Source organism: Oncorhynchus clarkii, chromosome 20, assembly GCF_045791955.1.
Source record: "Oncorhynchus clarkii lewisi isolate Uvic-CL-2024 chromosome 20, UVic_Ocla_1.0, whole genome shotgun sequence".
Taxonomy (NCBI): Eukaryota; Metazoa; Chordata; class Actinopteri; order Salmoniformes; family Salmonidae; genus Oncorhynchus; species Oncorhynchus clarkii.
This window is the reverse complement of record NC_092166.1, coordinates 41935424-41962748: the sequence shown is the minus strand read 5'-3', so window position 1 is coordinate 41962748 and position 27325 is coordinate 41935424. Positions and strand designations below refer to the sequence as shown.

Sequence of the window (27325 nt, the reverse complement as noted above, 5' to 3'; positions counted from 1 at the left end):
GTCCAGCGACGGTGGGTTTGTGCCCATAGGCGACGTTGTTGCCAGCGATGTCTGATGAGGACCTGCCTTACAACAGGCCTACAAGCCCTCAGTCCAGCCTCTCTCAGCCTATTGCGGACAGTCTGAGCACTGATGGAGGAATTGTGCGTTCCTGGTGTAACTCGGGCAGTTGTTGCCATCCTGTACCTGTCCAGCAGGTGTGATGTTTGGATGTACCGATCCTGTGCAGATGTTACAGGTGGTCCGCCACTGAGAGGACGATCAGCTGTCCGTCCTGTCTCCCTGTAGCGCTGTCTTAGGCATCTCACAGTACGGACATTACAATTTATTGCCCTGGCCACATTTTCAGTCCTCATGCCTCCTTGCAGCATGCCTAAGTCACTTTCACGCAGATGAGCAGGGACCCTGGGCATCTTTCTTTTGGTGTTTTTCAGAGTCAGTAGAAAGGCCTCTTTAGTGTCCTAAGTTTTATTAACTGTGACTGTAATTGCCTACCGTAAGCTGTTAGTTTCTTAACGACCGTTCCATAGGTGCATGTTCATTAATTGTTTATGGTTGAACAAGCATGGGAAACCATGTTTAAACCATTTACAATGAAGATCTGTGAAGTTATTTAGATTTTGACTAATTATCTTTGAAAGACATGGTCCTGAAAAAGGGACGTTTCTTTTTTTGCTGAGTTTAGTTGTCATATCCATATGTGTGTTTTGTGTTGTCTAAAAATATCAAATAAAATCTGAAATAATTTAATAAGTAAAAATGACAAGCCTGCAACGCATCTGATTATTCATTATGAATAGGATTTATTTGATGTAGTTTACGTGCTTCATTGTAACCGCAATCTCACAAATGATTGAACACACACATGAGCAGATTAACTTGGTCAAAACATGTATTTATTAAAGACTATCAGAAAGAATTTTATTACTTATTTATTTTGATCAAAAGCATCAAATGAGTGAGTCACTCAGCTTTATGCTGACATATATGGCTTTATGCTGCGAAATAGCCTCCTAAATATGCCAAGCCTAAATTAATATATTAAATTGCCTAAATAAACTAGTACATTTCATAAATTCATGAAGTATCTCAGGTCTTGAAAATATGGGCCACCATTTTCCCCTCCCTATCCTCGCTGGACTCTCATTCAGTTTCTTCTTCACATCAGCAAAGAAGGACTCAGAAACTCACTTAATATAGAGGGGCTATCCCTCTTTCACACTGTGGTAAATAATGCCCGTTTGCTATTTAGAATTATATCTGTTTTTAGAGGGAGAGAAATCAAAATCCCACTGTGCCTATTTTTAGAAAATTGTCAGTCTACATGTCAAGTGTAATTGCGCAATTGTATTTACCCATGTTCTCTCTCAACTTCGGGACCACCCGCCAGGTCATTTTTTTGTTGTTACCTGATTCAGGACTCGAGTGCCAAAAAGAGACTCTGACTTAAACATTCACACCTCTATTCATTTACGAAAAGATCATCAATTTGTGCCACAGTTTAGACTACCGATAGATCAGCATTCTAACTCCCCCTTGTGATAGTGTGGTGCTATGACGCAAGTTACCACAATCTGACACAAATGGTCATAGGCTCTAAAACTTTGAGGAACTACTGTATATACTGTATATACCTCTCTTCCTTCACTTCTTTCTCATTCTTCCTCTTTCTCTTCGTCTCTGTTAACCTCTATCCCTCTGTCTCTCTTTCTCTCTAAAGGTTTGTTTTCTTTGTCTTCCAGAGAGCTCACTGCGCCATCTGCACAGACCGTATCTGGGGTCTGGGGAGACAGGGTTACAAATGCATCAACTGCAAATTGCTGGTCCACAAGAAGTGTCACAAACTGGTCACCGTGGAGTGTGGCCGACAGATGATACAGGTGAGGAACAGGGAGCGGTTAGTGCCGTCTCTTATACTTAGTGCCCAGAGTTTTACCTTGGTCTTTTCACGTGACCTGTCCCGGAAAACTCTGGGCCCTACACATATTGTATTTTCATTAACAAAGGACTGAGACACAATATTTCTCAACGTGTCCTCTTACACTCTCTCTTGCTCTTCATCTCGCTCTCTTTCTAGGAGCCTATCATGGGGCCTGATAGAGGGGCCTCCATCACTCCATTAGACCAATCAGAACAGCCAGGTAACACACACACACACCCTTCCTTTTTAAGGAAAACTAGCCCTGGTGGGTTAAGATTGTTTATGATGATCTATCAGACATTTTGACGCAATTAATTGTTTCTTTAGACCTTGTCCCTAGACCTGAGTCACTAAGCTGGATCCAGTAGGACTAAGACGGCCTTAAGTCCTGTCAGGTGCTCTACTGGTGGCTGACTGAATTAGAAAGTTTAAAGGAGAAGTTTACCCAAAAACGCAGAAACTCCCAATTGATTCCATAGCTTGAAACTAGTTCAGTGGAGTTTGCCATCTCTCCCTCTCTCTCCCTGTACTAAAACGGCTGCAAAAAACAGATCTCTTGACTCGTTACGTTGCTAGAAATTTCACTGTTTTCACTGTAAATATGTAAATACTACTGCAGCCAACTTTGCATAGCTGCATGTGGACAGAAAGTATATTTAAAGAAACTGCTCTTGCTACTGTATTTCCATGGACTGGATCTGGCACAGTGCCAAAATACAAAGGCTTGTTTAAGAAAAGACAGCCACAAAACCAGCGTGCGGAGGTATGTAACCTAGCCAGATTCTTGAGCTATGAGGTGTTCTTATTATGTTATTACCATGGCACCATATCATGTAGACATATAGGCCTAGGTGCTCTACAGATTAGCACAGCGGTTCCCAAACTAGGGGACGAGACCCCGTGTGGGGTTGCCTGATATGAAATGGGGTCGCGGGAGAATTTCCAAAATCCAGAGCAGAAAAAAAAAGATATACAAAAAAATGCGTATTATAATATCGTCTTTATCTCAAAATCATTAATGTGGTTAACCTCACTAGGGTACGTGCCGTCGCTAGCGTCCCACCTGGCCAACATCCAGTGAAATTGCAGAGCGCCAAATTCAAAAACACAAATACTCATTATAAAAATGTATAAAACATACAAGTGTTATACATCAGTTTAAAGATGAACTTCTTGTTAATCCAACCACGGTGTCAGATTTCAAAAAGGCTTTACGGCGAAACCATGCGATTATCTGAGAACAGCACCCAGCAGACAAATCATTACAAAATGTCTTAACCAAGATGGCATAGCAGTCAGACATCCTTTGTCCTCGTCGTGTGCCATGTATGTATGTATGTATGTGTGTATATATATATTTGTAAAAATATCAATTGATGGTAAAAAAAAATGATTATGTGAATGTCAAAACAAAACAGACACTACCTAAACTAGCAATGGGGTTTCCTGAAAGAGAAACCTTGCATCTTTAGACCCCAGCTAACTCATCCACAGAAAAGACATTCAGTTTAGTACAAAAAATAAAACATTAAAAAGGATCTGAGGATTTCAACCACAAACCGTGGTTAGCTGAATACTAACATTAACCAGTAAACTGGCTAGCTTCTGGTTAGCTTCTATTGGGGATTTCAGATTTGAGGTAAATAATACTTTTAAAAAATGTTTTGAATATGTGAGGCAGGTTGCATGAGAGTGTTTTGAACTTTGAAAAGAAAATATATAAAAGATATGCGAAGAAAGGTGTGTGTGTGTGTATATATATATATATATATATATATTTCAACCGCAAGCTCTGGACATTTACACTCGCAGCTAGCTAGCTGCTATCTGTGTGACTATTGGCTTACGTCAGAAACAAACATCTCCAATCCAAAGTTAAATCTAGAATTGGCTTCCTATTTCGCAACAAAGCATCCTTCACTCATGCTGCCAAACATACCCTTGTAAAACTGACCATCCTACCGATCCTCGACTTCGGCGATGTAATTTACAAAATAGCCTCAAATACCCTACTCAATAAATTGGATTCAGTCTATCACAGTGCCATCCATTTTGTCACCAAAGCCCCATATACTTCCCACCACTGCGCCCTGTACTCTCTCGTTGGCTGGCCCTCGCTTCATACTCGTCCCCAAACCCACTGGCTCCAGGTCATCTACAAGACCCTGCTAGATAAAGTCCCCCCTTATCTCAGCTCGCTGGTCACCATAACAGCACCCACCTGTAGCACGCGCTCCAGCAGGTATATCTCTCTGGTCACCCCCAAAACCAATTCTTCCTTTTGCCACCTCTCCTTCCAGTTCTCTGCTGCCAATGACTGGAACTAACTACAAAAATCTTAAACTGGAAACGCTCATCTCCCTCACTAGCTTTAAGCACCAGCTGTCAGAGCAGCTCACAGATTACTGCACCTGTACATAGCCCATCTATAATTTAGCCCAAACAACTACCTCTCCCCCTACTGCATTTATTTATTTATTTATTTATTTAGCTCCTTTGCACCCCATTATTTATATCTCTACCTTGCACATTCTTCCACTGCAAATCTACCATTCCAGTGTTTTACTTGCTAGATTTTATTTACTACACCACCATGGCCTTTTTTTTTGCCTTTACCTCCCTTACCTCACCTCATTTGCTCACATTGTATATAGACTTATTTTTCTACTGTATTATTAACTGTATGTTTGTTTTACTCCATGTGTATGTGTCGAACTGCTTTGCTTTATCTTGGCCAGGTCGCAATTGTAAATGAGAACTTGTTCTCAACTTGCCTACCTGGTTAAATAAAGGTGAAATTAAAAAAATAAAACAGTAACCAGCCAAGTAGAGGAGTAACAAAAGTCAGAAATAGAGAAAATGAATCACTTACCTTTGATCTTCATATGGTTGCACTCACAAGGCTCCCAGTTACTCAATGAATGTTTGTTTGTTCGAATAAGTCCCTCTTTATAGCCAAAAACCTCAGCGCGTTTTGTTCAGTAATCCACTGTCTCAAACAACATACGGTGAAATTGCAGAGCGTGAAACTCAACAAAACAGAAATTCTCATAATAAACATTAATAAAAGATACAAGTGTTATACATCAGTTTAAAGATGAACTTCTTGTTAATCCAACCACTGTATCAGATTTCAAAAAGGCATTACGGCGAAAGCATACCATGCGATTATCTGAGAACAGCGCCCAGCAGACAAATCATTACAAACAGTAACCAGCCAAGTAGAGGAGTAACAAAAGTGAGAAATAGTGATGAAATTAATCACTTACCTTTGATGATCTTCAAATGGTTGCACTCACAAGACTCCCATTTACTCAATAAATGTTTGTTTTGTTCGATAAAGTCCATGTTTATATCCAAAAACCTCCATTTTTGTTTTCGCGTTTTGTTCAGCAATCCACAGGCTCAAACGAAGTCACTACAGGCAGAAGAAAAATCGAAATAGTATCCGTAAAGTTTGTGGAAACATGTCAAACGATGTTTAGAATCAATCCTCAGGTTGTTTTAGTCATAATAATCAATAACATTTCAATCGGACAATAACGTCGTCAATATAAAAGGTAAACAAGAAAGGCGCACTCTCGGTCGCACTCATGAAAAAGCTCTGGGACACTGTAGGGTCCACTCATTCAGAGTGGTCTAACTCTCTCATTTTTCAGAATCAGTTCTGTTATACTCACAGACATTATTTTAACAGTTTTGGAAACTTGGAGTGTTTTCTATCCAAATCTACCAATGATATGCATATCCTAGCTTCTGGGCCTGAGTAGCAGGCAGTTTACTTTGGGCATGCTTTTCATCCGGAAGTGAAAATTGTGCCCCCTACCCTAGTGAAGTTAACCTTAAAAATCAAAATTATTCAAATCTAAAAGATAAAATTCAACCAGAGTGCACTTAGATCATGGGAATATTCGGTGAGTGGCTAGGCCCGCTACAATAAGAAACAACACACTATTGCAGAGACTTTGATCATTATTACCGGCCGCAATTGATATGGTGAAAACAATGTGTAGGAAAGCAGGCGCACAAACTCACATCAATACCTTTGTCAAACAACACTGTTAAACAAATCATTCTTGCTATTGCTAGCAAACAAGCGGAAACTCTTCTTAGCTTATGCTCTCTAAATGGACTTTAGTTGTGAGGGCATGCATTGAATTTAGTTTACTATACATTTCGGTGTTTCGATGCTATTCACGAGGATATTTGTAGTTAATATTTAGTTGTTTACTTTGTATAATTAATCTGTTACGCTGTCTTAACTTCTCTGCTGAAGGAAAAAAAACGAATAAGGGAATAACGTAGCAGGGATTCCTCCGAGAGAGCACATGCACAGTTGTTACCCATCTCCGTTGCTGTGGCAGTTGGCTACATAAAATAATCCAAATGTTTTTGGTGTAAAAGTACACATTTCCTGACACAAAACCGATAGTACTTTTGACAGCAATAGCTCATACGCTGTACACTGTCAGTAAAACAACAAATGTGTCCACATTTTGCGGATTTGTGAATCATGAATTCACTGGCAACAGAGCAGAAAAGGCCTGCACTGTCACGAGTAGAGGTCACCCGATTAATCAGAATGGCCGATTTAATTAGGGCCGATTTCAAATTTTCATAACAATCGGAAATTGGTATTTTTGGGTGCCGATTTGTCCCCCCCCAAAAAAAAGGTATACCTTTATTTAACTAGGCAAGTGAGTTAAGAACACATTCTTATTTTCAATGACTGCCTAGGAATGGTGGGTTAACTGCCTTGTTCAGGGGCAGAATGACAGATTTTCACCTTGTCAGCTCGGGGGATCCAAACTTGCAACCTTACAGTTAACTCGTCCAACGCAATAACGACCTGCCTCTCTCGTTGCACTCCACAAGGAGACTGCCTGTTGCGCGAATGCAGTAAGCCAAGGTAAGTTGCTAGCTAGCATTAAACTTATCTTATAAAAAACAATCAATCATAATCACTAGTTAACTACACATGGTTGATGATATTACTAGATATTATCTAGCGTGTCCTGCGTTGCATATAATCTGACTGAGCATACAAGTATCTGACTGAGCGGTGGTAGGCAGAAGCAGGCGCGTAAACATGCATTCAAACTGCACTTTCGTGCGTTTTGCCAGCAGCTCTTCGTTGTGCGTCAAGCATTGCGCTGTTTATGACTTAGCCTATCAACTCCCGAGATGAGGCTGGTGTAACCGAAGTGAAATGGCTAGCTAGTTAGCGTGCCCTAATAGCGTTTCAAACCTCACTAGCTCTGAGCCTTCTAGTTGTTGTTCCCCTTGCTCTGCATGGGTAACGCTGCTTCGATGGTGGCTGTTGTCGTAGTGTTGCTGGTTTGAGCCCAGGGAGGAGCGAGGGGAGGGACGGAAGCTATACTGTTACACTGGCAATACTAAAGTGCCTATAAGAACATCCAATAGTCAAAGGTTAATGAAATACAAATGGTATAGTGGGAAATAGTCCTATAATAATAACTATAACCTAAAACGTCTTACCTGGGAATATTGAAGACTCATGTTAAAAGGAACCACCAGCTTTCATATGTTCTCATGTTCTGAGCAAGGAACTGAAACGTTATCTTCCTCACATATTGCAGTTTTACTTTCTTCTCCAACACTTTGTTTTTGCATTATTTAAACCAAATTGAACGTTTCATTATTTACTTGAGGCTAAATTGATTTTATTGATGTATTATATTAAGTTAAAATAAGTGTTTATTCAGTATTGTTGTAATTGTCATTATTACAAATATATATATTTTTAAATCGGACGATTTTAATCGGTATCGACTTTTTTGGTCCTCCAATAGTCGGTATCGGTGTTAAAAAAATTGTAATCGGTCGACCTCTAGTCACGAGTCACGTGACCCATTTATACATCTGTTTCAGTACAGCACTACAGAGGGGGAGAGGGCAACCTCCACTGGACTAGTGTCAATGTATGGAATCACTTGGGAGTTTCTGGAATTTGGGTAAACTTCTCCTTTAACATTCACACTATTAACCATTCTGTATCCCCCTCTCAGACCTGCCAATCTGCACGCATTTTGCGTACCATGCACGCAATTTGAGGTCGAATAGGTTTCTAGTTGGAGGGCTGCATGAGACCTGCAGGTCCCAACAGAGATCATTGCAGTCTAGATTATTTGGAAACAGTAGTCTTTCTGCCCTGTATGTGTTAGACCTACCCCTTGTATTAAAAGCACATCTTTGTTGCAGTATTCACACATGTTGCTGCTTCAAGTGAAGTAGCCTACCTCTCCTAGTTGGGCGTGCGAGATCAAGTGCACCTAGTATATGTGTGGTGTCAATGAAGTAGAGTAGGCTGTCTATGCATGGACAGAGAATCACATGGAAGTTATCTTTCCAAAGAAATTAATTATGATTAGACTATAGTGGCGCAGCGGTCTAAGGAACTGCATCGCAATGCTAGAGGCGTCACTAAAGACCTGAGTACAATCCTGGGCTGTATCACAACCGGCCATGATCGGGAGTCCCATAGGGCGGCGCACAATTGGCCCAGTGTCGTCCGGGTTAGGGAGGGGTTTGAACGGGCGTCTTTACTTGGATCATCGCGTTCTAGCGACTCCTTGTGGCTGGCTGGCCACCTGCAGGCTGACTTCGGTCGTAAGGTGAACAGTGTATCCTCCGACACATTGGTGCGGATGACTTCCAGGTAAAGCGGGCAAGTGTTAAGAAGCGTGGTTTGGCGGGTCATGTTTCGGAGGACTCGGGACTCAACCTTCGCCTCCAGAGCCCGTTGGGGAGTTGCAGCGATGAGACAAGTTTGAAACTGGGGAGAAAAAGCCCAGCGGGTGTGGGCGGTTGGCGTAATAAAAGCTGTGTGTGCAGGCGGGAGCAGTTTGAATAAGTCAGTCACGCACAAATCTCTACTTCTAGTTCAAAGCACATTGTGGTTTTTGACTCAACCGTCTGAAGTTGGAGCTGAACCAATCAGAAGAATTGGGTGAGGAGGAAAAATCTGTAGAGCTCTGGCCCACTCCCCCAGTAGTCGCAGTACTGTTTTCCTCCCTCGAACTGGATGGCAGCTCTCCACTTCGTTTGTTGATACCACTGATGTTTGAGGAGGAAGGGTAGTGAAAATTAACAACAAACTGTTTGCGAAGTACATTTTCCAAGCATACAAGCACTACTAGATATTTTTTCTCACCCATCTACACACAATAATACCCCATAATGACAAAATGAAAACATGTTTTTAGACAATTTAGCAAATGTATTCAAAATGAAATACAGATATCTAATTTACGTAAGTATTCACACCCCTTTAGCAGCTATTGCAGCTTTGAGTTTCTGGGTAAATCTAAGAGCTTTGCACACCTGGATTGTACAATAGTTGCACCTTCTTTTAAAAAATTATTTAAGCCCAGTCAATTTGGTTGTTGAACATTGCTAGACAGCTAAGTCTTGCCATAGATTTTCAAACCAATTGAAGTCAAAACTGTAACTAGGCCACTCAGGAACAGTCAAAGCTGTCTTGGTATGCGACTCCAGTGAATATTTGGCTTTGTGTTTTAGGTTATTGTTCTACTGAAAGGTGAATTTGACTGTATCTGCTGGAAAGCAGACTGAAGTAGGTTTTCCTCTAGGGTTTTGCCTGTGTTTAGCTCTATTCCATTTATTTTTATTTAAAAAAACAACTCCCTAGTCCTTGCCGATGATGAGCATACCCGTAACAATGCAGCCACCACGATGCTTGAAAATATGGAGTGGTACTCCGTGATATGTTGGATTTGCCCCAAACATAACGTTTTGTATTCAGGTAAAAATAAATTGTGTGCATGTTTTGGAATATTTTTACTCTGTACAGGCTTCTTTCTCATTTAATTTAGTATGGTGGAGTAACTATAATGTTGATCATTCCTCAGTTTTCTCATATCACAGCCATTAAACTCTGTAAATGTTTTAAAGTCACCATTGGCCTCATGGTGAAATCCCTGAGCGGTGTTCTTCCTCCCTGGCAACGAGTTAGGAAGGACATCTGTATCTTTGGTGTGACTGGGTATATTGATACACCATCCAAAGTGCAATTAATAACTTCACCATGTTCAAAGGGATATTCAATGTGCTTTGGAAAACCTCCCTGGTCTTTGTGGTTGAATCTGTGTTTGAAATTCACTGCTTGACTAAGGGACCTTACAGATAGATGGTTGTCGTGTGGGGTATAGAGATTATGTAGTCATTCAAAAATCATGTTAAACACTATTGCATACAGAGTGAATCCATTCAACTTCTAACTTGTTAGGCACATTTTTACTCCTGAACGTATTTAGGCTTTCCTTAACAAAGGGGTTGAATACATATTGACTCAAGACATTTCAGCTTTATATTTTTTATTAATATTTTTTTTAAATCTAAAAACATAATTCCACAGACATTATGGGATGTTGTGTGTAGGCCAGGGATGACAAATATCAATTGAATCCATTCAAATCTCAGGCTGTAACACAACAACATGTGTGAAAAGTCAAGGGATGTGAATACTTTCAGAAGCTACTGTAGCTACAGCGTTCAGTCAACTAAGCAAGAACACTTTCTTGCCCACACATACTTTGATCTCCGCAATGGTAGTAAGCACGAGCACATTGACCAACAAGGAAATGTGCTGTGTTGCAGTAGTTCAGTGCGTGTTGCTGCGTGGATGGATACAGACATGGCAGAGAAAGCTGTTCCGCGAATACCGTCCTTCACAGAAAGCTATGTTGAACTGTTAAAGAGTAGTAGGTGTATGTTATTGATATAGCTGTATGTCAACAGTAGGCTGCTAGTGATGTGATAGTCAGTTCACCAATGACAAGGCATGTTGAATGAATGGTAGCCAATTATCAAGTGCCCTTAAGTCTATAGCCTACCATTCTTACTGAGGCAGTCTTCTGTCAACATCATTAGGCTTAAAAAGGTTGCGGTGTGGGTATCACACACTCTGTCGTGGAGTCCGCGAGGCTGGGGGTGCCGCTGAATTGGTACTCATAAAATGTATTCAATTTTGGCAGGTCTGCCCTCTAGTGTCTGGGAGGATATGTGACTGCTCCTGCTTTCTGTCTCCCCCTATCTGTCACTCTCGCTATCTCAGGTCATCAGAACAAAGATTCTAGTGAGAGTCTAAACTACAATGGAGAAGAGAAAGAGGTGAGGAAGATGGACTGCGATTGTGTGTGAGTGAGAGAAGTGTGTTTGTTGCCAAAGTTGTTGTATGGGAGAGTGATGGCAACCTGTCTGCCTGTCCGTCCATCTCATGCCTATTTCTGTCCATCCCTCCGTCCTGTAGGCACGCAGCAGCAGAGACACAGGGAAGTCAGCGTCTAGTCTTGGTCTGGTGGACTTTGACCTGCTGAGGGTGATCGGACGGGGCAGCTATGCGAAGGTCCTGCTGGTCCGACTCAAGAAGACTGAGAGGATCTACGCCATGAAGGTCGTCAAGAAGGAGCTGGTCAACGACGATGAGGTAAACACACACAGACGGAGTGACACATGCACGCACACACACACACACTCTGAAGAAACACACACACTTGGTCTGACATGTTGACAGGCGCTACCTGATCAATCATCTGTGCCATCCCTCCTCTGTCTGAGAGGCTGCTCTGTCCTGACCTTTTGTTACCTGTCTGTCAATAGAGATCTGTCAACACCATTCACTCACTCTTGTCACGTCCACTCTTTCACTCTGTCTGTTCTCTTCAGATGGCTGCCTGGTTATGTCTGCTTATTTAGCTTTTCTAAGTGTGTGATATGATTTTAAGTCTACTGGATTTCCAAATGCATCCTGTGTGTGTTATTCTCTGGGTTGTAGGATATTGACTGGGTCCAGACAGAGAAGCACGTGTTTGAGCAGGCATCCAACCACCCATTCCTAGTTGGGCTACACTCCTGTTTCCAGACTGAGAGCAGACTGTTCTTTGTCATAGAGTATGTAAACGGAGGAGACCTGATGTTCCACATGCAGAGACAGAGGAAGCTACCTGAGGAACACGCCAGGTTTGAACAATGATGTCATAGCTACACTTGAGTTATGTTCACTAGGGTACGCAACAGAACTTTTTGCATTTGAAAATCCTGGTAGTCCCTTCTTGTTTTAGCACATTTTCTTCTGCTTGGGGTCTAACGAACACGACCCTTAAATTCAACTGATGAAGAGCTTGGTGATTTAGTTGTGTAGCTCTTAGACAGTGATGTATCTGTGTGAGTCTGACCGGTTCTTTTCCATCTCTCTCTCTCTGTCAGGTTTTACTCAGCAGAGATCAGCTTGGCGTTGAACTACCTCCACGAGAGAGGCATCATCTACAGAGACCTCAAACTGGACAACGTGCTGCTGGAGTCTGAGGGACACATCAAACTCACTGACTATGGCATGTGCAAGGTGGGTGTTGGGGGGGGGGCGGGGGGGTTCTCTGTCCGTGCGCGTGCTTATGCCTGTGTGTTTCTGTAAGTGTGTCTTTTTTTGTGTTTGTGTGCTTGTGCGTGTTAATGCCATGTAAGCTCTGAAGTGTTTGTGTGTTAATGCCTCTACGCTGTGAGATGTGTGTGCTGACTGCTGTGCTCCCTGGGTACTGTAGGAGGGCTTGAGGCCAGGAGACACCACCAGTACATTCTGTGGAACCCCCAACTACATCGCCCCTGAGATACTAAGAGGAGAGGACTATGGTAAGACTGTCTGCTACAAATAATGCCCATTTGCTTCAGAAGCAGAAGACGATTTATATTATTCACACGTCATTATAGATTTCCATGCTCTTCCTCGTTTGCACACTACGAGAATGTTCTCTTATGTCTATTTATATTGAAATGTAAGGCAAAGGCATTTGAATGACTTTCTGTCAATTGTGTGGGTACAGGTTTCAGTGTGGACTGGTGGGCGTTGGGGGTGCTGATGTTTGAGATGATGGCTGGACGGTCGCCCTTCGACATCGTAGGGAGCTCCGACAACCCAGACCAGAACACTGAAGACTACCTCTTCCAAGGTAACACACACACAATACTTCAAACTACCTCTTCCAAAGTATGTTTTATTTTATTTAACTAGGCACGTCAGTTAAGAACAAATTCTTACTTACAATGACGGCCTACCAAAAGGCAAAAGGCCTCCTGCGGGGATGGGGGCTGGGATTAAAAATAAATAGAATACAAATATAGGACAAAACACATCACGACAAGAGACAACACTACATAAATAGAGACCTAAGACAACAACATAGCAAGACAGCAACACATGACAACACAGCATGGTAGCAACACATGACCACAACATGGCAGCAACACATGACCACAACATGGCAGCAGCACAACATGGTAGCAGCACAAAACGTGGTACAATCATTATTGGGCACAGACAACAGCACAAAGGGCAAGAAGGTAGAGACAACAATACATCGCACAAAGCAACCACAACTGTCAGTAAGTGTCCATGATTGAGTCTTTGAATGAAGAGATTGAGATAAAACTGTCCAGTTTGAGTGTTTGTTGCGGCTCGTTCCAGTCGTTAGCTGTAGCGAACTGAAAAGACTGGGGTGAAAGAGGAGCGATTACAAGAGAAGAAACCAAGTCTACATTTAACTTTAGCCTGCAGCTTTGATATGTGCTGAGAGAAGGACAGTGCACCGTCTAGCCGTACTCCCAAGTACCTGTATGAGGTGACTACTTCTAGCTCTAAACCTCAGAGGTAGTAATCACACCAGTGGGGAGAGGGGCATGAAACAGATCGAATTAACACTCACACACATATCTATATAACAGCTGACCTACTGGATGGCTGGGTCCTATTCTCTAGTACCCTACTCTCCAACGAGCTTGCACTTGTTCACTTCCTGGGAATGCTCTAGGATAATGTGTGTGTAAATATGACTTTGTTTCCTTGTTAGTTAGATCCTAACTAAGTAACTGTTTCAATAAATAACAGTCTAATATCCTCTGTCTCCTCTCTGTAGTAATATTGGAAAAACAGATCAGGATTCCTCGGTCGTTGTCAGTCAAAGCTGCCAGCGTTCTCAAGGGCTTCCTCAACAAGGTAACTACCAGACACAAAGTTCATTCCTAACAAGGTCATGTCACATTGCCCACTGACCATGATGTAATGAACCTTTATTCTCCTTCTTTCCCCCCCTCTCTCCATCCTCCTTCCCTCTCTCCACCTATCTCTTATTATCAATGCTCTTGAGCTCATTCTCTCCCTCTGTCCATCCCTCTCCTCATCTGTCTCATATCTATGCTCTTGAACTTGAATTGTTTATCTATCCCTCTTTCTCCCTCCTCTCTCTCCCCTCTCTTTCCCTCCTTGCCTGTCTCACTCTCTTTTCTCAGGAACCTAAGGAGCGGCTAGGCTGTCATCCCCAGACAGGCTTTGCTGACATCATGGGTCATCCCTTCTTCCGAAACGTAGACTGGGACCTTGTGAGTCATTGTCTTCTATCTCTTCTCCCCTCTCGCTGCTCTCTCTTCTACAGTGCCTTGTGAAAGTATTCGGCCCCCTTGAACTTTGCAACCTTTCGCCACATTTCAGGCTTCAAACATAAAGATATAAAACTGTATTTTTTTGTGAAGAATCAACAACAAGTGGGACACAATCATGAAGTGGAACGACATTTATTGGATATTTCAAACTTTTTTAACAAATCAAAAACTGAAAAATTGGGCGTGCAAAATTATTCAGCCCCCTTAAGTTAATACTTTGTAGCGCCACCTTTTGCTGCGATTACAGCTGTAAGTCGCTTGGGGTATGTCTCTATCAGTTTTGCACATCGAGAGACTGAAATTTTTTCCCATTCCTCCTTGCAAAACAGCTCGAGCTCAGTGAGGTTGGATGGAGAGCATTTGTGAACAGCAGTTTTCAGTTCTTTCCACAGATTCTCGATTGGATTCAGGTCTGGACTTTGACTTGGCCATTCTAACACCTGGATATGTTTATTTTTGAACCATTCCATTGTAGATTTTGCTTTATGTTTTGGATCATTGTCTTGTTGGAAGACAAATCTCCGTCCCAGTCTCAGGTCTTTTGCAGACTCCATCAGGTTTTCTTCCAGAATGGTCCTGTATTTGGCTCCATCCATCTTCCCATCAATTTTAACCATCTTCCCTGTCCCTGCTGAAGAAAAGCAGGCCCAAACCATGATGCTGCCACCACCATGTTTGACAGTGGGGATGGTGTGTTCAGCTGTGTTGCTTTTACGCCAAACATAACGTTTTGCATTGTTGCCAAAAAGTTCAATTTTGGTTTCATCTGACCAGAGCACCTTCTTCCACATGTTTGGTGTGTCTCCCAGGTGGCTTGTGGCAAACTTTAAACAACACTTTTTATGGATATCTTTAAGAAATGGCTTTCTTCTTGCCACTCTTCCATAAAGGCCAGATTTGTGCAATATACGACTGATTGTTGTCTATGGACAGAGTCTCCCACCTCAGCTGTAGATCTCTGCAGTTCATCCAGAGTGATCATGGGCCTCTTGGCTGCATCTCTGATCAGTCTTCTCCTTGTATGAGCTGAAAGTTTAGAGGGACGGCCAGGTCTTGGTAGATTTGCAGTGGTCTGATACTCCTTCCATTTCAATATTATCGCTTGCACAGTGCTCCTTGGGATGTTTAAAGCTTGGGAAATCTATTTGTATCCAAATCCGGCTTTAAACTTCTTCACAACAGTATCTCGGATCTGCCTGGTGTGTTCCTTGTTCTTCATGATGCTCTCTGCGCTTTTAACGGACCTCTGAGACTATCACAGTGCAGGTGCATTTATACGGAGACTTGATTACACACAGGTGGATTGTATTTATCATCATTAGTCATTTAGGTCAACATTGGATCATTCAGAGATCCTCACTGAACTTCTGGAGAGAGTTTGCTGCACTGAAAGTAAAGGGGCTGAATAATTTTGCACGCCCAATTTTTCAGTTTTTGATTTGTTAAAAAAGTTTGAAATATCCAATAAATGTCGTTCCACTTCATGATTGTGTCCCACTTGTTGTTGATTCTTCGCAAAAAAATGCAGTTTTATATCTTTATGTTTGAAGCCTGAAATGTGGCAAAAGGTCACAAAGTTCAAGGGGGCCGAATACTTTCGCACGGCACTGTATGTCTCTCTTTAATGTAACTCTGTCACTATCTGTCCTACTGTATCTAGTGTTTAGGTGAGATAGGGCATCATGACCAATATATAGAGATCATTGTTTTCAAACAAAGCAGCAGAAGCAGAATTCTCACCAATGAAAATGTACTTAAACACGAATGACGGACCGTGAGAAATCAACTCTCATATTGTCTTTCCACATAGTTTAAAAGAAAAGGTCATAGTTGAGGGTCATCACCTTAGACAAGCCCAGAAAGTATTTTTTCCCACCAGGCAGCCAGAAGGGCCAATTTGATTTAACCATTGCTGTATCGGTTCTCTAAATGGCAGGTTTTCCAGACCCAGATGAAGCCTATTCTTGGACTATAAAAGTCAGCACTAAGTGGCCAGTGTCAGTGATTCTATTGTAATTAGAGGGTCACCACCAGAGAATTAAGAGCATTTGGCTAACCTCAATATTCAAATTCAGAAACGTGTTATTGTCCTAATGCTGGGCAAATTTCAAAGGAATTGACTCCAACCTGACACAGACAGACAGGCTGGCCTCCAGACAGGCATCCAGGCCAGCTCAGGAGCAGCTTGACCTCTTTTCCCAGTAGGGTCTACCCTGTCTGCTGACTGGCTGTCTGAGCTGGCTCCCCCTCCGCTCAGTCTCACCTCACACGTAGCCTTGCCCTGCACTCCTCTACCTCCAGGGGGTGGTAGTGCTGGGTGAACACCTTGCAGGCTGCCTGTCTGTTTGTGTTCTGACTTAACAGTGGAGTTTCCGCTGATCCACAGGCTGCCTCAACGCTTCAAAGGAGAGAGAGAAATTGGCTTTTGGTGCAATTATTTGTTAGCCACGTGAATATTTTTTTCTGTGGTTTAAAATGGTTCTAAACTATTTTCAGGGGAATTTGTACTTTACTTCTTTGTAAATAAGGCTCATTTGGTTGTAACATGGTGCTTGCTGGACTATGTTGACTAAGTCGCTTCATATACATTATTTTAAACAAGATTATCCAGCTGTGTAGTGCATTCGGAAAGTATTCAGATCCATGACTTATTCTAAAACGAATTAAATGGGTTTCTTGTTTCTCATCGATCTACACACAATACAAAGCAAAAACAGGTTTTTAGAAATGTTTGTAAAAATATAAAATTGTAAAAACTGAAATATAACATTTAAATAAGAATCCAGACCCTTTACTCAGTACTTTGTTGCAGCGATTACAACCTAGAGTCTTCTTGGGTATGACGCTACAAGCTTGGCACACCAGTATTTGGGGACTGTCACTACACGGCTATTTTCAGGTCTCTCCAAAGATATTAGATCAGGGTTCACGTCCGGGCCACTCAAGAACATTCAGACATTTGTCCCGAAGCGTTGTCTTGGCTGTGTGCTCAGGGTTGTTGTCCTGTTGGAAGGTGAACTTTCGCCCCAGGCTGAGGTCCTGTGTGCTCTAGAGCAGGTTTTCATCAAGGATTTCTCTGTACTTTGTTCCGTTCATCTTTCCCTCTATCCTGACTAGTCTCCCAGTCCCTGCAACTGAAAAACATCCCCACAGCATGATGTTGCCACCACCATGCTTCACTGTATGGATGGTGCCAGGTTTCCTCCAGACGTGACACTTGTCATTCAGGCCAAATAGTTAAATCTTGGTTTCATCAGAACAGAGCATCTTGTTTCTCATGGTCTGAGTGTCTTTAGGTGCCTTTTGGCAAACTCCAAGCGGGCTGTCATGCGCCTTTTACTATAAAGGCCTGATTGATAGTGTTGCTGAGATGATTGGCCTTCTGGAAGGTTCTCCCATCTACACAGGAACTCTGGAGCTCTGTCAGAATGACCATCAGGTTCTTGGTCACCCCCCTGACCAAGACCCTTCTCCCCAAATTGCTCAGTTTGGCCAGGTGGCCAGCTCTAGGATTGGTGGTTCCAATCTTCCTCTATTTAAAAATGGAGGCCACTGTGTTCTTCGAGACTTTCAATGCTGCAGGCATTTTTTTCATAGCCTTCCCCAGATCTGTGCCTCGACACAATCCTGTCTCAGAGCTCTACGGACAATTCCTTCAACCTCCTGGCTTGGTTTTTGCTCTGACATGCACTGTCAAATGTGGGACCTTTATATAGACAGGTGTGTACCTTTTTGCAAATCATGTCCAATCAATTGAACTGACCATATGTGGACTCCAATCAAGTTGTAGAAACATCTCAAGGATGATCATTGGAAACAGGATGCATCTGAGCTCAATTTCGAGTCTCATAGCAAATGGTCTGAATACTTTTTAAAATGTTTTTATTTTTAATACCTTTTCAAAAATCTCTAAAAACCTGTTTTCGCTTTGTCATTATGGGGTATTGTGTGTAGATTATTTAATCTGTTTAGAATAAGGCTGTAATGTAACAAAATGTGAAAAAAGTCAAGGAGTCAGAATACTTTCCCGAATGTACTGTGTGTCTCTTTGACCTCAATGCTGTGTGTCCTGTGACCTTGTTGCATTGTTATTTCAGATGGAGCAGAAGCAGGTGGTTCCTCCATTCAAACCCAACATCTCAGGAGAGTTTGGACTAGACAACTTTGACGCCCAATTCACCAACGAGCCTATCCAGCTCACGCCTGATGATGAGTGAGTATCTGTCTGTCTCTGTATGCTTCCCAAATATACCTTTTATTTAACTAGGCAAGTCAGTTAAGAACAAATGGCACCATATATAGTGAACTGTACGGAACATAAAATGGAAACAAGCATGTACAGTGTTGGTTTCATGAGCTGAAATAATCCTAGAAATTTTTAGAATTTTGGGCCCAAATTTGTTTACTTCACTGTTGGTTAACATTTTTCCTTTGCTAAGATAATCCATCCATCTGACAGGTGTGGCATATCAAGAAGCTGATTAAACAGCATGATCATTACACAGGTGCACCTTGTGCTGGGGACAATAAAAGGCCACTCTAAAATGTGTGGTTTTGTCACACAACACAATGCTACAGGGAGCTTGCAATTGGCAATCAGAGCTATTGCCAGATAATGTAATGTTCATTTTTCTACCATAAGCCGCCTCAATGTCATTTTAGAGAATTTGGCAGGACGTCCAACCGGCCTCACAACCACAGACCACGTATAACCACACCAGGAACTCCACATCCAGCTTCAACACCTGCCACCCGGACAGCTGATGAAACTGTGGGTTTGCACCACCGAAGAATTTGTGCACTAACTGTCAGAAACTGTCTCAGGGAAGCTCATCTGCATGCTTTATGGCCTCACCAGGGTCTTGACCTGACTGCAGTTTGGCATTGTAGCCACTTCAGTGGGCAAATGCTCACCTTCAATGGCCACTGGCATGCAGGAGAAGTGTGCTCTTCGCGTATGAATCCCGGTTTCAACTGTACCGGGCAGATGGCAGACATTGTATTTTGTCGTGTGGGCAAGCGGTTTGCTGATGTCAACGTTATGAATGTAGTGCCCCATGGTGGCGGTGGGGTTATGTTCTGGGCAGATATAAGCGACAGACAATGAACACAATTGCATTTTAGAGATGGCAATTTGAATGCACAGAGTTACTGTGACGAGATCCTGAGGCCCATTATCATGCCATTCATCCACCGCCATCACCTCATGTTTCATGATATTGCACGGCTCCATGTCACAAGGATCTGTACACAATTCCTGGAAGCTGAAAATGTCCCAGTTCTTCTATGGCCTGCATACTCATCAGACATGTCACCCATTGAGCATGTTTGGGATGCTCTGGATCGACCTGTACGACACTGTTCCAGTTCCCGCCGATGTCCAGCAACTTCGCACAGCCATTAAAGAGGAGTGGGACAACATTCCACATGCCACAATCAACAGACTGCATGAGGCAAATGGTGGTCACATCACATACTGACTGGTTTTCTGATCCACGCCCCTAACTTTTTTTTAGATATATGTGTGTATTCCCAGTCATTCGAAATCCATAGATTAAGGACTAATGAGTTTGTCAATTGACAGATTTCCTTATGTGAACTTGTAACTCAGTTAAATCTGTGAAATTGTTGCATTTATTTTTGTTCAGTGTAATTTTAACCAGGCCCCGTCGTTCTGTCTCCGTCCGTCCGTCATTCTTCATGGATCATTTAAATCAATGCTTTATGATGCCTGTTCAGTTTACTAGATTAGTTAGTGGAGGTATGAGAAGTGATTTACTTACTGATCAATATCGTCATATGTCTCCCCTATAACTGTTTGTTTGTTTCCTGTCTGTTTTGCAGTGATGCAGTGAAGAAGATCGACCAGTCGGAGTTTGAAGGGTTTGAGTACATCAACCCTCTCCTGATGTCAGCTGAGGAGTGTGTGTGAGGACGCTGCACGCCGCGTCTTCTTGACAACGACGTTGCTAGTTAACTCTGCATGGTTACCAAACAACCCAGCGACGGCGTCACCATCAAGCACCCTGCTGTTGGAGAGAGCCATCGGGACTCTCAGACATGAGATGCTAACTTGCCAAACCAATCTCCCATAGTGTGGACGCGTCCCATTTGGCACCCTATACCATACATAGTGCATTAGAGAATAGGAGGCCATTTTGGACGGAAGCCACTCTGCCATTTATAACCACTAGTCCTTAAAATCTACCTTCTCTCTTTTAATTATTTTTGGATCATGTATCAAATCCACACTGATTTCCTCGTTGGTCATCAGGGAGCCTCTTCTCAGTAACCAATGAGGCTTGTAGGTGGTTGGGTACCTAGTTTACATGACACAAAGGGGCGGGGGAAAGAGGGACACAGACAGTCCACAGAGAACGAACTAACCCTCTTATTTTCTACTTGGTGGTGTTTGATGGATATTTTATTTGTACATATTAAAAATCATTGAGGATGGATATATGTTTAGACCAGTGGTTCCCAACCAGACCTTTTTAGCTTTAAACCAGATTATCAGGGGGACATGGTTGAAAACAATTTAATGATTTACATCACCTACATGTATTATTAGCTTTGTTGCAGCACCATGTTTGTAGAGGAAGGAAGAACAAGACAACACTAGCCTTTTTTTAAAACAAAACACTAATCTATATATTTTTCAATGAAATAGCTGTTCTCTATGTATGATGGCCATTGTCGTAAAGTGTCACGTTGTCTTCAAGCCTGGTGTCCTGTCAGAACCACATAGGTTGGCCCACTATTGTTTGTTTACAGTAGTTGTCATGGCAACCTCCAGTACAGAGATGGTTACAGGATGTAGTGACTGACTGGAACCTCAGCAGCCAACCAACACTAACGTAGATACTGACAAAGGGCAAATCTCAAATGGCACCCTATGTCTCAAGTGCATTACAATTGTATACTACACTATGAAAAGTGCACTATTAAGGGAATAGGGTGCCATTTTGGATGCAACCAAACTGTGAATAGAACAATTGACTGTGTGGAGAGAGGACGGGTAGGGCTGGAGCACTAGTTAAGTTTGGGGACTCCTATGGATCCTGGTCAAAAGTAGCTCACTATATAAGAATAGGGTGCCATTTGGGACAGACCCTATTAGTCTATGCAGATATAGACCATCCATGCAATCTATTGTTCACACAGGACCAACAAATATTTTCTAGAGAAGATGTTAATGATGTCTTGGTGGTACGTTGAAAAAGGTACAGTATATATACAGTAGGAAGACGTGCTTTTCTAATCTTAGAAACTACGTATGACATTTTTTTTCTTCATTTGTACTATACAATGCCTTTCTGAAAGTCTTATTTCTGTTTTCACTTTTTTTTCCCCTACTGTTTTCTCCATTACAGTCTGATTCTGATTGCTACAGTATACAAATGGACCATCACTGATTCTTGAACCATTTCTGACAACGTAACGATAGATTTCTTGAATTCGATTTTCTTAAAATCTGAGAAATTACAAACACTATCAATACAAAGCATATAAAAGCAAAATATTATATTCCCCAAATAGTTTATTTAAAAATTAATGTTGTCCTAAATGGAATCCTATTCCCTACATTCCCTACTTACTTTTGACTGCACTATGTAGGGAATAGGGTGCCATTTGTAACGCAGACCAATTCTTCTGTTGAGATGTCGCTGAAGAATTTAACTAAGGTTAAGAGTATAAAGTATGTGCCCAAATGGTATCTATAGATTCTGGTCAAAAGTAGTGCACTACATGGAATAGTAGGGTGCCATTCGAATTACATCCGGAGTGTTTTTAGCGGGGCCGTGTTGTGATTGATTGAAGGAATGAACACAATGTTTACCATGCTACTTTATATTGTCGTGTCTTTTTTGCTTTGTTACTTTTTTCAAATAGAATTTGCTGTAACTAATGATTGAGCACTACATTGATTGGTAATATTGCTATTGGGTGAATCCTGTATGGAAACCCTTGGATGATGAATATGCGTGATTTCATCCAGAGGAACCTACTGAACTGTAACAAAAATAAACATTTTATTTCCCTTCGTCTGGCTATCTTCCCGTCTGTCTGTTCATCTTGCAATGAACCGGAGGGGTTTATAACAAATATGTATCAATAAGTTGGCTAGCTAATGTTGGTAAACATTAGGATGTTGTTCAGGATTCTGTTTTGTTCAGTACTTGCTGCAGCTTGTCTTACGTGGTCCTGTGACATTGCCACCCATTTGGCTCCTACAGCCCCGGATAAGAAATCGCAACTCAAACTTTGATTTGAGAAGTCGAGCAAAACCTATTGAAATATTCTCACTGCCATGGGAGCTCTTCTTTTCCCTACCCTCGCTCTCCTCTGCTCCGTCTCCTTTTCCCTCTTCACTCCCCTCGACTGTCCTCTCAACTCTCATCTACCCTCTCTCCTCCTTTGCCCTCTTTCCATCCTCTCTCCCTCTATTTTAACAGTTTGTTATTATACAGTATCAACAGTTTCATCAACACCCTTTGTCTACCAATCTAAATAAAAATACACTACATGACAAAAGTAAGTGGACACCTGCTTGTCTACCATCTCACTCCAAAATCATGTGCATTAATATGGAGTTGGTCCCCACTTTGCTGCAACAGCAGCCTCCACTCTTCTGGGAAGGCTTTCCACTAGATGTTGGGACATTGCTACGGGGACTTGCTTCCATTCAGCCATGAGCATTAGTGAGGTCGGGCACTGATCGGGCACTGTTGTGCAATTAGGCCTGGTTTGCAGTCGGCGTTCCAAGTCATCCCAAAGGTGTTTGATGGGGTTGAAGTCAGGCCTCTGGCAGGCCAGTCAAGTTCTTCCACAACGATCTCGACTAACCATTTCTGTATGGACCTTGCTTTGTGCACGGGGGCATTGTCATGCTGAAACAGGAAAGGGCCTTTCCCAAACTGTTGCCACAAAGTTGGAATGTCATTGTATGCTGTAGCATTAAGATTTCCCTTCACTGGAACTAGGGGCCTAGTCCGAAACATGAAAAACAGCCCCAGACCATTATTCCTCCTCCACCAAACTTTACAGTTGGCTCTATGCATTCGGCCAGGTAGCGTTCTTTTGACATCCGCCAAACACAGATTCATCCGTGGTACTGTCAGTACTCCAGAGAACGCATTTCCACTGCCCCAGGAGTCCAAAGACGGCAAGCTTTACGCCACTCCAGCCAACGCTTGGCATTGCACATGGTGTGACCTTAGGCTTGTGTGTGGCTGCTCTGCCATGGAAACCCATTTCATGAAGTTCCTGACGAACAGTTCTTACTTTGCTTCCAGAGGCAGTTTGGAACTCAGTAGTGTGTGTGTTGCAACCGAGGACAGATGATTTTTACACGTTACGCGCTTCAGCACTCGGCAGTCCCGTTCTGTGAGCTTGTGTGGCCAACCACTTTGTGGCTGAGCCATTGTTGCTCCTAGACATTTCCACTTCACAATAACAGCACTTACAGTTGCCCGGGGAAGCTCTAGCAGGGCAGAAATATTACAAACTGACTTGTTGGAAAGGTGGCATCCTATGATGGTGCCACGTTGAAAGTCACTGAGCTCTTCAGTAAGGCCACCCATTGCTGCCAATGTTTGTCTATGTAGATCGCATGGCGGTGTGCTCAATTTTATACACCTGTCAGCAACGGGTGTGGCTGAAACTGCCGAATCCACTAATTTTAAATGATGTCCACATACTTTTGTATATATAGTGTATCTCAAACTGTGCAGGGGGTACTGCACTGTAAATTATATTTCATCCATGAAGGACATACAGGGAGGGATACATGCCTATTCCCACAATCCTGTTCTCCCAAGACTCCATGTTTGACATTGGTCCTGTGCCCTCTTCCTCACAGAAGGGGGGGGTGGGCTGGTCGCTTGGAGGATCTGAAAAACATCCTGCTTTAATTGCTTGTCTTCTATTCTCCCCTGTTCCTAGAGGGATTTATTTAAGCAATAAAGGAATCTATCATACTGTTCTAGTAGAACCCATTTAGTAAAACTTACATTCTGTTCCCTATATAGTGCACCATAGGGCTCTGGTCAAACGTATTGCACTATCTAGGGAATAGGGTGCCATTTGGGATGCACTGTATATGTACTTCAAGGTGCTGCATACTACATGCTAAACACAGTCTAGGCAACACTGTTATAACCAATGGCACTCTTAATTCTATAACTCAGTTAAATCAGTGTATATGATTAACCTGCTTTGTCAATGTATCAACAATGAGTAATTCTCATCACATTCCCCACACCACATAGTGCTGTGAGATGCACAGCTTGGATTCAGTAATAGTGTGCTCCTGCCGTAGTTGTAATGATATAGTAACAGCATCTCATCTCAAGTAGATTATTGTGAGTGTCATTACGGCCAAGTAAACACAGTGCAGCTCTTTTCCAGATACATATTTCTCTTCCTCTCAAAACACAAGGATGAATAACCAAATCAGTTGATATTAAACCGCATCAAGACCAGGTGAGGTCCACAGGGAGTGGGGGTTAAAGGCGAAGACATGGGTTGAATTAATTTATGATTGACTATAGAGTCTGTAGTCTATTGATTGAATTTCCTTAGTTCATAAAGCACATGGGTATGAGAGCTGGGCAGCAAATTACAATATAATAGGTCATAGAGTGTATTGTTAGCCATTGATGTCTTCCCCATAGACACAGGTTTATCAATATCCTATATAGAATATATCCTGTAAAAGTGTATTAATTGCAGGATTTGCTGTGATTAACCACATATTTGGTTGTAATTTAATTATACAAGATGCATTACAAGAATATTGACGTCTTGATTTTGCGCATAGTAACGGTTAGCAAAATCTGGTAAATTGATAAAGCACATTGCTAGCTAATTTGTCCTGGAAGATAAAATTAACATTCGGTTGATATTTTATCTGAAATGCATATGGTCCTTTTTTAAGCTGGATCTTTGTAGAATTTTGACCCAGAGTCGTACAGAATCGTGTGATTCTCTACTCCTGAGTATTAACACTAGAAAAGCTGGTCATCTAGCGATCTAGTTCTGAGCCAATGCATTCTAACAGTCTAATAAATACATTTCACATATGCTATTTAGGGTTTAATACCGGTGAATATCTGCATGAAACTGACAGCTATAAACTATCTGGCTTCATTCATACATTAGACCTGTCATCACAATGCTATAGCAGCCGACCATATTTAGCCTACACAACGTAAAGTCCCCAATAGAAAACATAAATTACTTGCAGGACTTCTATAAATTGCATTGCTGACTATCATGTGTAGACTAGGCTACAAGTGACCTCTCCACTCAGTTACTGAAGGCAATCTCTGTCCCACATGAACAAATCCCCAAACTGGCTTTGTGGTACTGGCAGCTACTCACTGTTCACAAAATGATTGGTACACCCTGTCCACAAACACGACCGAGAAAATAGACATTTGCAACATTGTTCCATGGTGTTACTATAACAAAAGCAAGTGCAGGCTACTGAACCTATTTGCTTGTCTGTTTGTTTAGCGATGATGTTCCTTGTGACCACAAGAATCGGGTTGTCATAAAGTAAAAACAGCCACAACCTTCTGATTTTCCCATGACAGCCAGATACAAGAGGAGAGAAAGGGGCCAAAACGCTGGTTGACATATTTAAGTCAAAGGTAAACTAAAACGCAAGGGTCATTGGCCATCTGGAAATTCTGGCAAATTCTGGTCGAAAGGGACACACACACACCCAAAAAATGTGAGGTAAAAATAAAACACTGAAAAAGGTGATGTCCATGGGCTTGTTAAGATAAAACATTGAAAATGTTTGTACAATTTCTCTGTTATACTAATCTTTAATGAGCCTTTGGCTGATCTGCGGGCAATGGTTTTCTGATAGGCTGAGCTGAGGTCACACAAACTCAATTTTAAAGTAAAACGTGACATCAGCAAGAGACCTGCTCAGACTGTCATCAGTTACACAGCCAAGATCATGGAAAACGGAAAGGGTGCTTATAAAGGTATAAAAAACACTTTCCACATTACCTCACTCAAAACTTCACATTTTTGGGTCAAACCGTAAAGTGCATTATCCTCATGATTCCTGTAATGAAAGTGTCCGTCCTACCTCTGTGCCTGTGCCCTCGCTGGAGCCTGCTGCTGTGATGAGCGAGCCACTCCTCTCCCCACATGTGTCCGAGATAAATACGTGTTCTGATCGTATAACATTTAAAAATGCAACACCGGGAAAAAATTGCAACTATTTTTTCAACCAAGATATTTGAAATGGAGCGGTGTGCGCGCTAAATGCTCACCGACCATTGCGACGGCATAGGCCTGTGTCTCATGTTTTTTTTAGGACATTACATTTACTGATGGATGAACACATGACTACTAGCAGTGGGTATTATATTTAGAGTTATCAATCTAGTTAATGTGTTTAGAGTTTCCGCTTCCTCGGGTGTTAAAACCCAAATTAATTAGCCTATGACATTAGTTAGTGAACATTAAGATATACGCTGAGTGTATAAAACATTAAGAACACCTGCTCTTTCCTTGACATAGACTGACCAGGTGAATCCAGGTGAAAGTTATGATACCTTATTGGTGTCACTTGTTAAATCCACTTCAATCAGTGTAGATAAAGGGGGGAGACATGTTAAAGAAGGATTTTTAAGCCTTGAGACAATTGAGACATGGATTGTGTATGTGTGCCATTCAGAGGATGAATGGGCCAGACAAAAGATTTGTGCCTTTGAACGGGGTATGGTAGTAGGTGCCAGGTGCACCGGTTTGTGTCAAGAACAGAAACGCTGCTGTGTTTTTCACGCTCAACAGTTTCCTGTGTGTATCAAGAAGGGTCCACCACCCAAAGGATATCCAGCCAACTTGACACAACTATGGGAAGCATTGGAGTCAACATGGGCCAGCATCCCTGTGGAATGCGATCGA

The 27325-nt window shown here is 42.1% G+C and overlaps 1 protein-coding gene across 2 annotated transcripts in view; it reads left to right on the top strand.

Moving 5' to 3' along the window:
- The window catches only part of LOC139376374 (protein kinase C, iota), a 71441-nt gene extending 48997 nt beyond the window's left edge, over nt 1-22444 (top strand). Inside the window, exons 6-18 of one of the 2 annotated variants that reach the window (XR_011627910.1) lie at nt 1743-1880; nt 2078-2141; nt 11019-11074; nt 11214-11390; nt 11739-11923; nt 12170-12305; nt 12502-12589; nt 12781-12906; nt 13870-13949; nt 14243-14332; nt 18490-18605; nt 20237-20568; nt 21349-22444. Coding sequence is in view for 1 of the 2 variants with exons in the window: in XM_071118887.1 (XP_070974988.1) it covers nt 1743-1880; nt 2078-2141; nt 11019-11074; nt 11214-11390; nt 11739-11923; nt 12170-12305; nt 12502-12589; nt 12781-12906; nt 13870-13949; nt 14243-14332; nt 18490-18605; nt 20237-20324 (1344 nt within the window). In the remaining variant the exon portion in view is untranslated. Of the gene's footprint in view, nt 1-1742; nt 1881-2077; nt 2142-11018; nt 11075-11213; nt 11391-11738; nt 11924-12169; nt 12306-12501; nt 12590-12780; nt 12907-13869; nt 13950-14242; nt 14333-18489; nt 18606-20236 lie in introns of both variants that reach the window. The other variant, XM_071118887.1, reaches the window with a different exon arrangement.
- Nucleotides 22445-27325: the final 4881 nt, after the last annotated feature.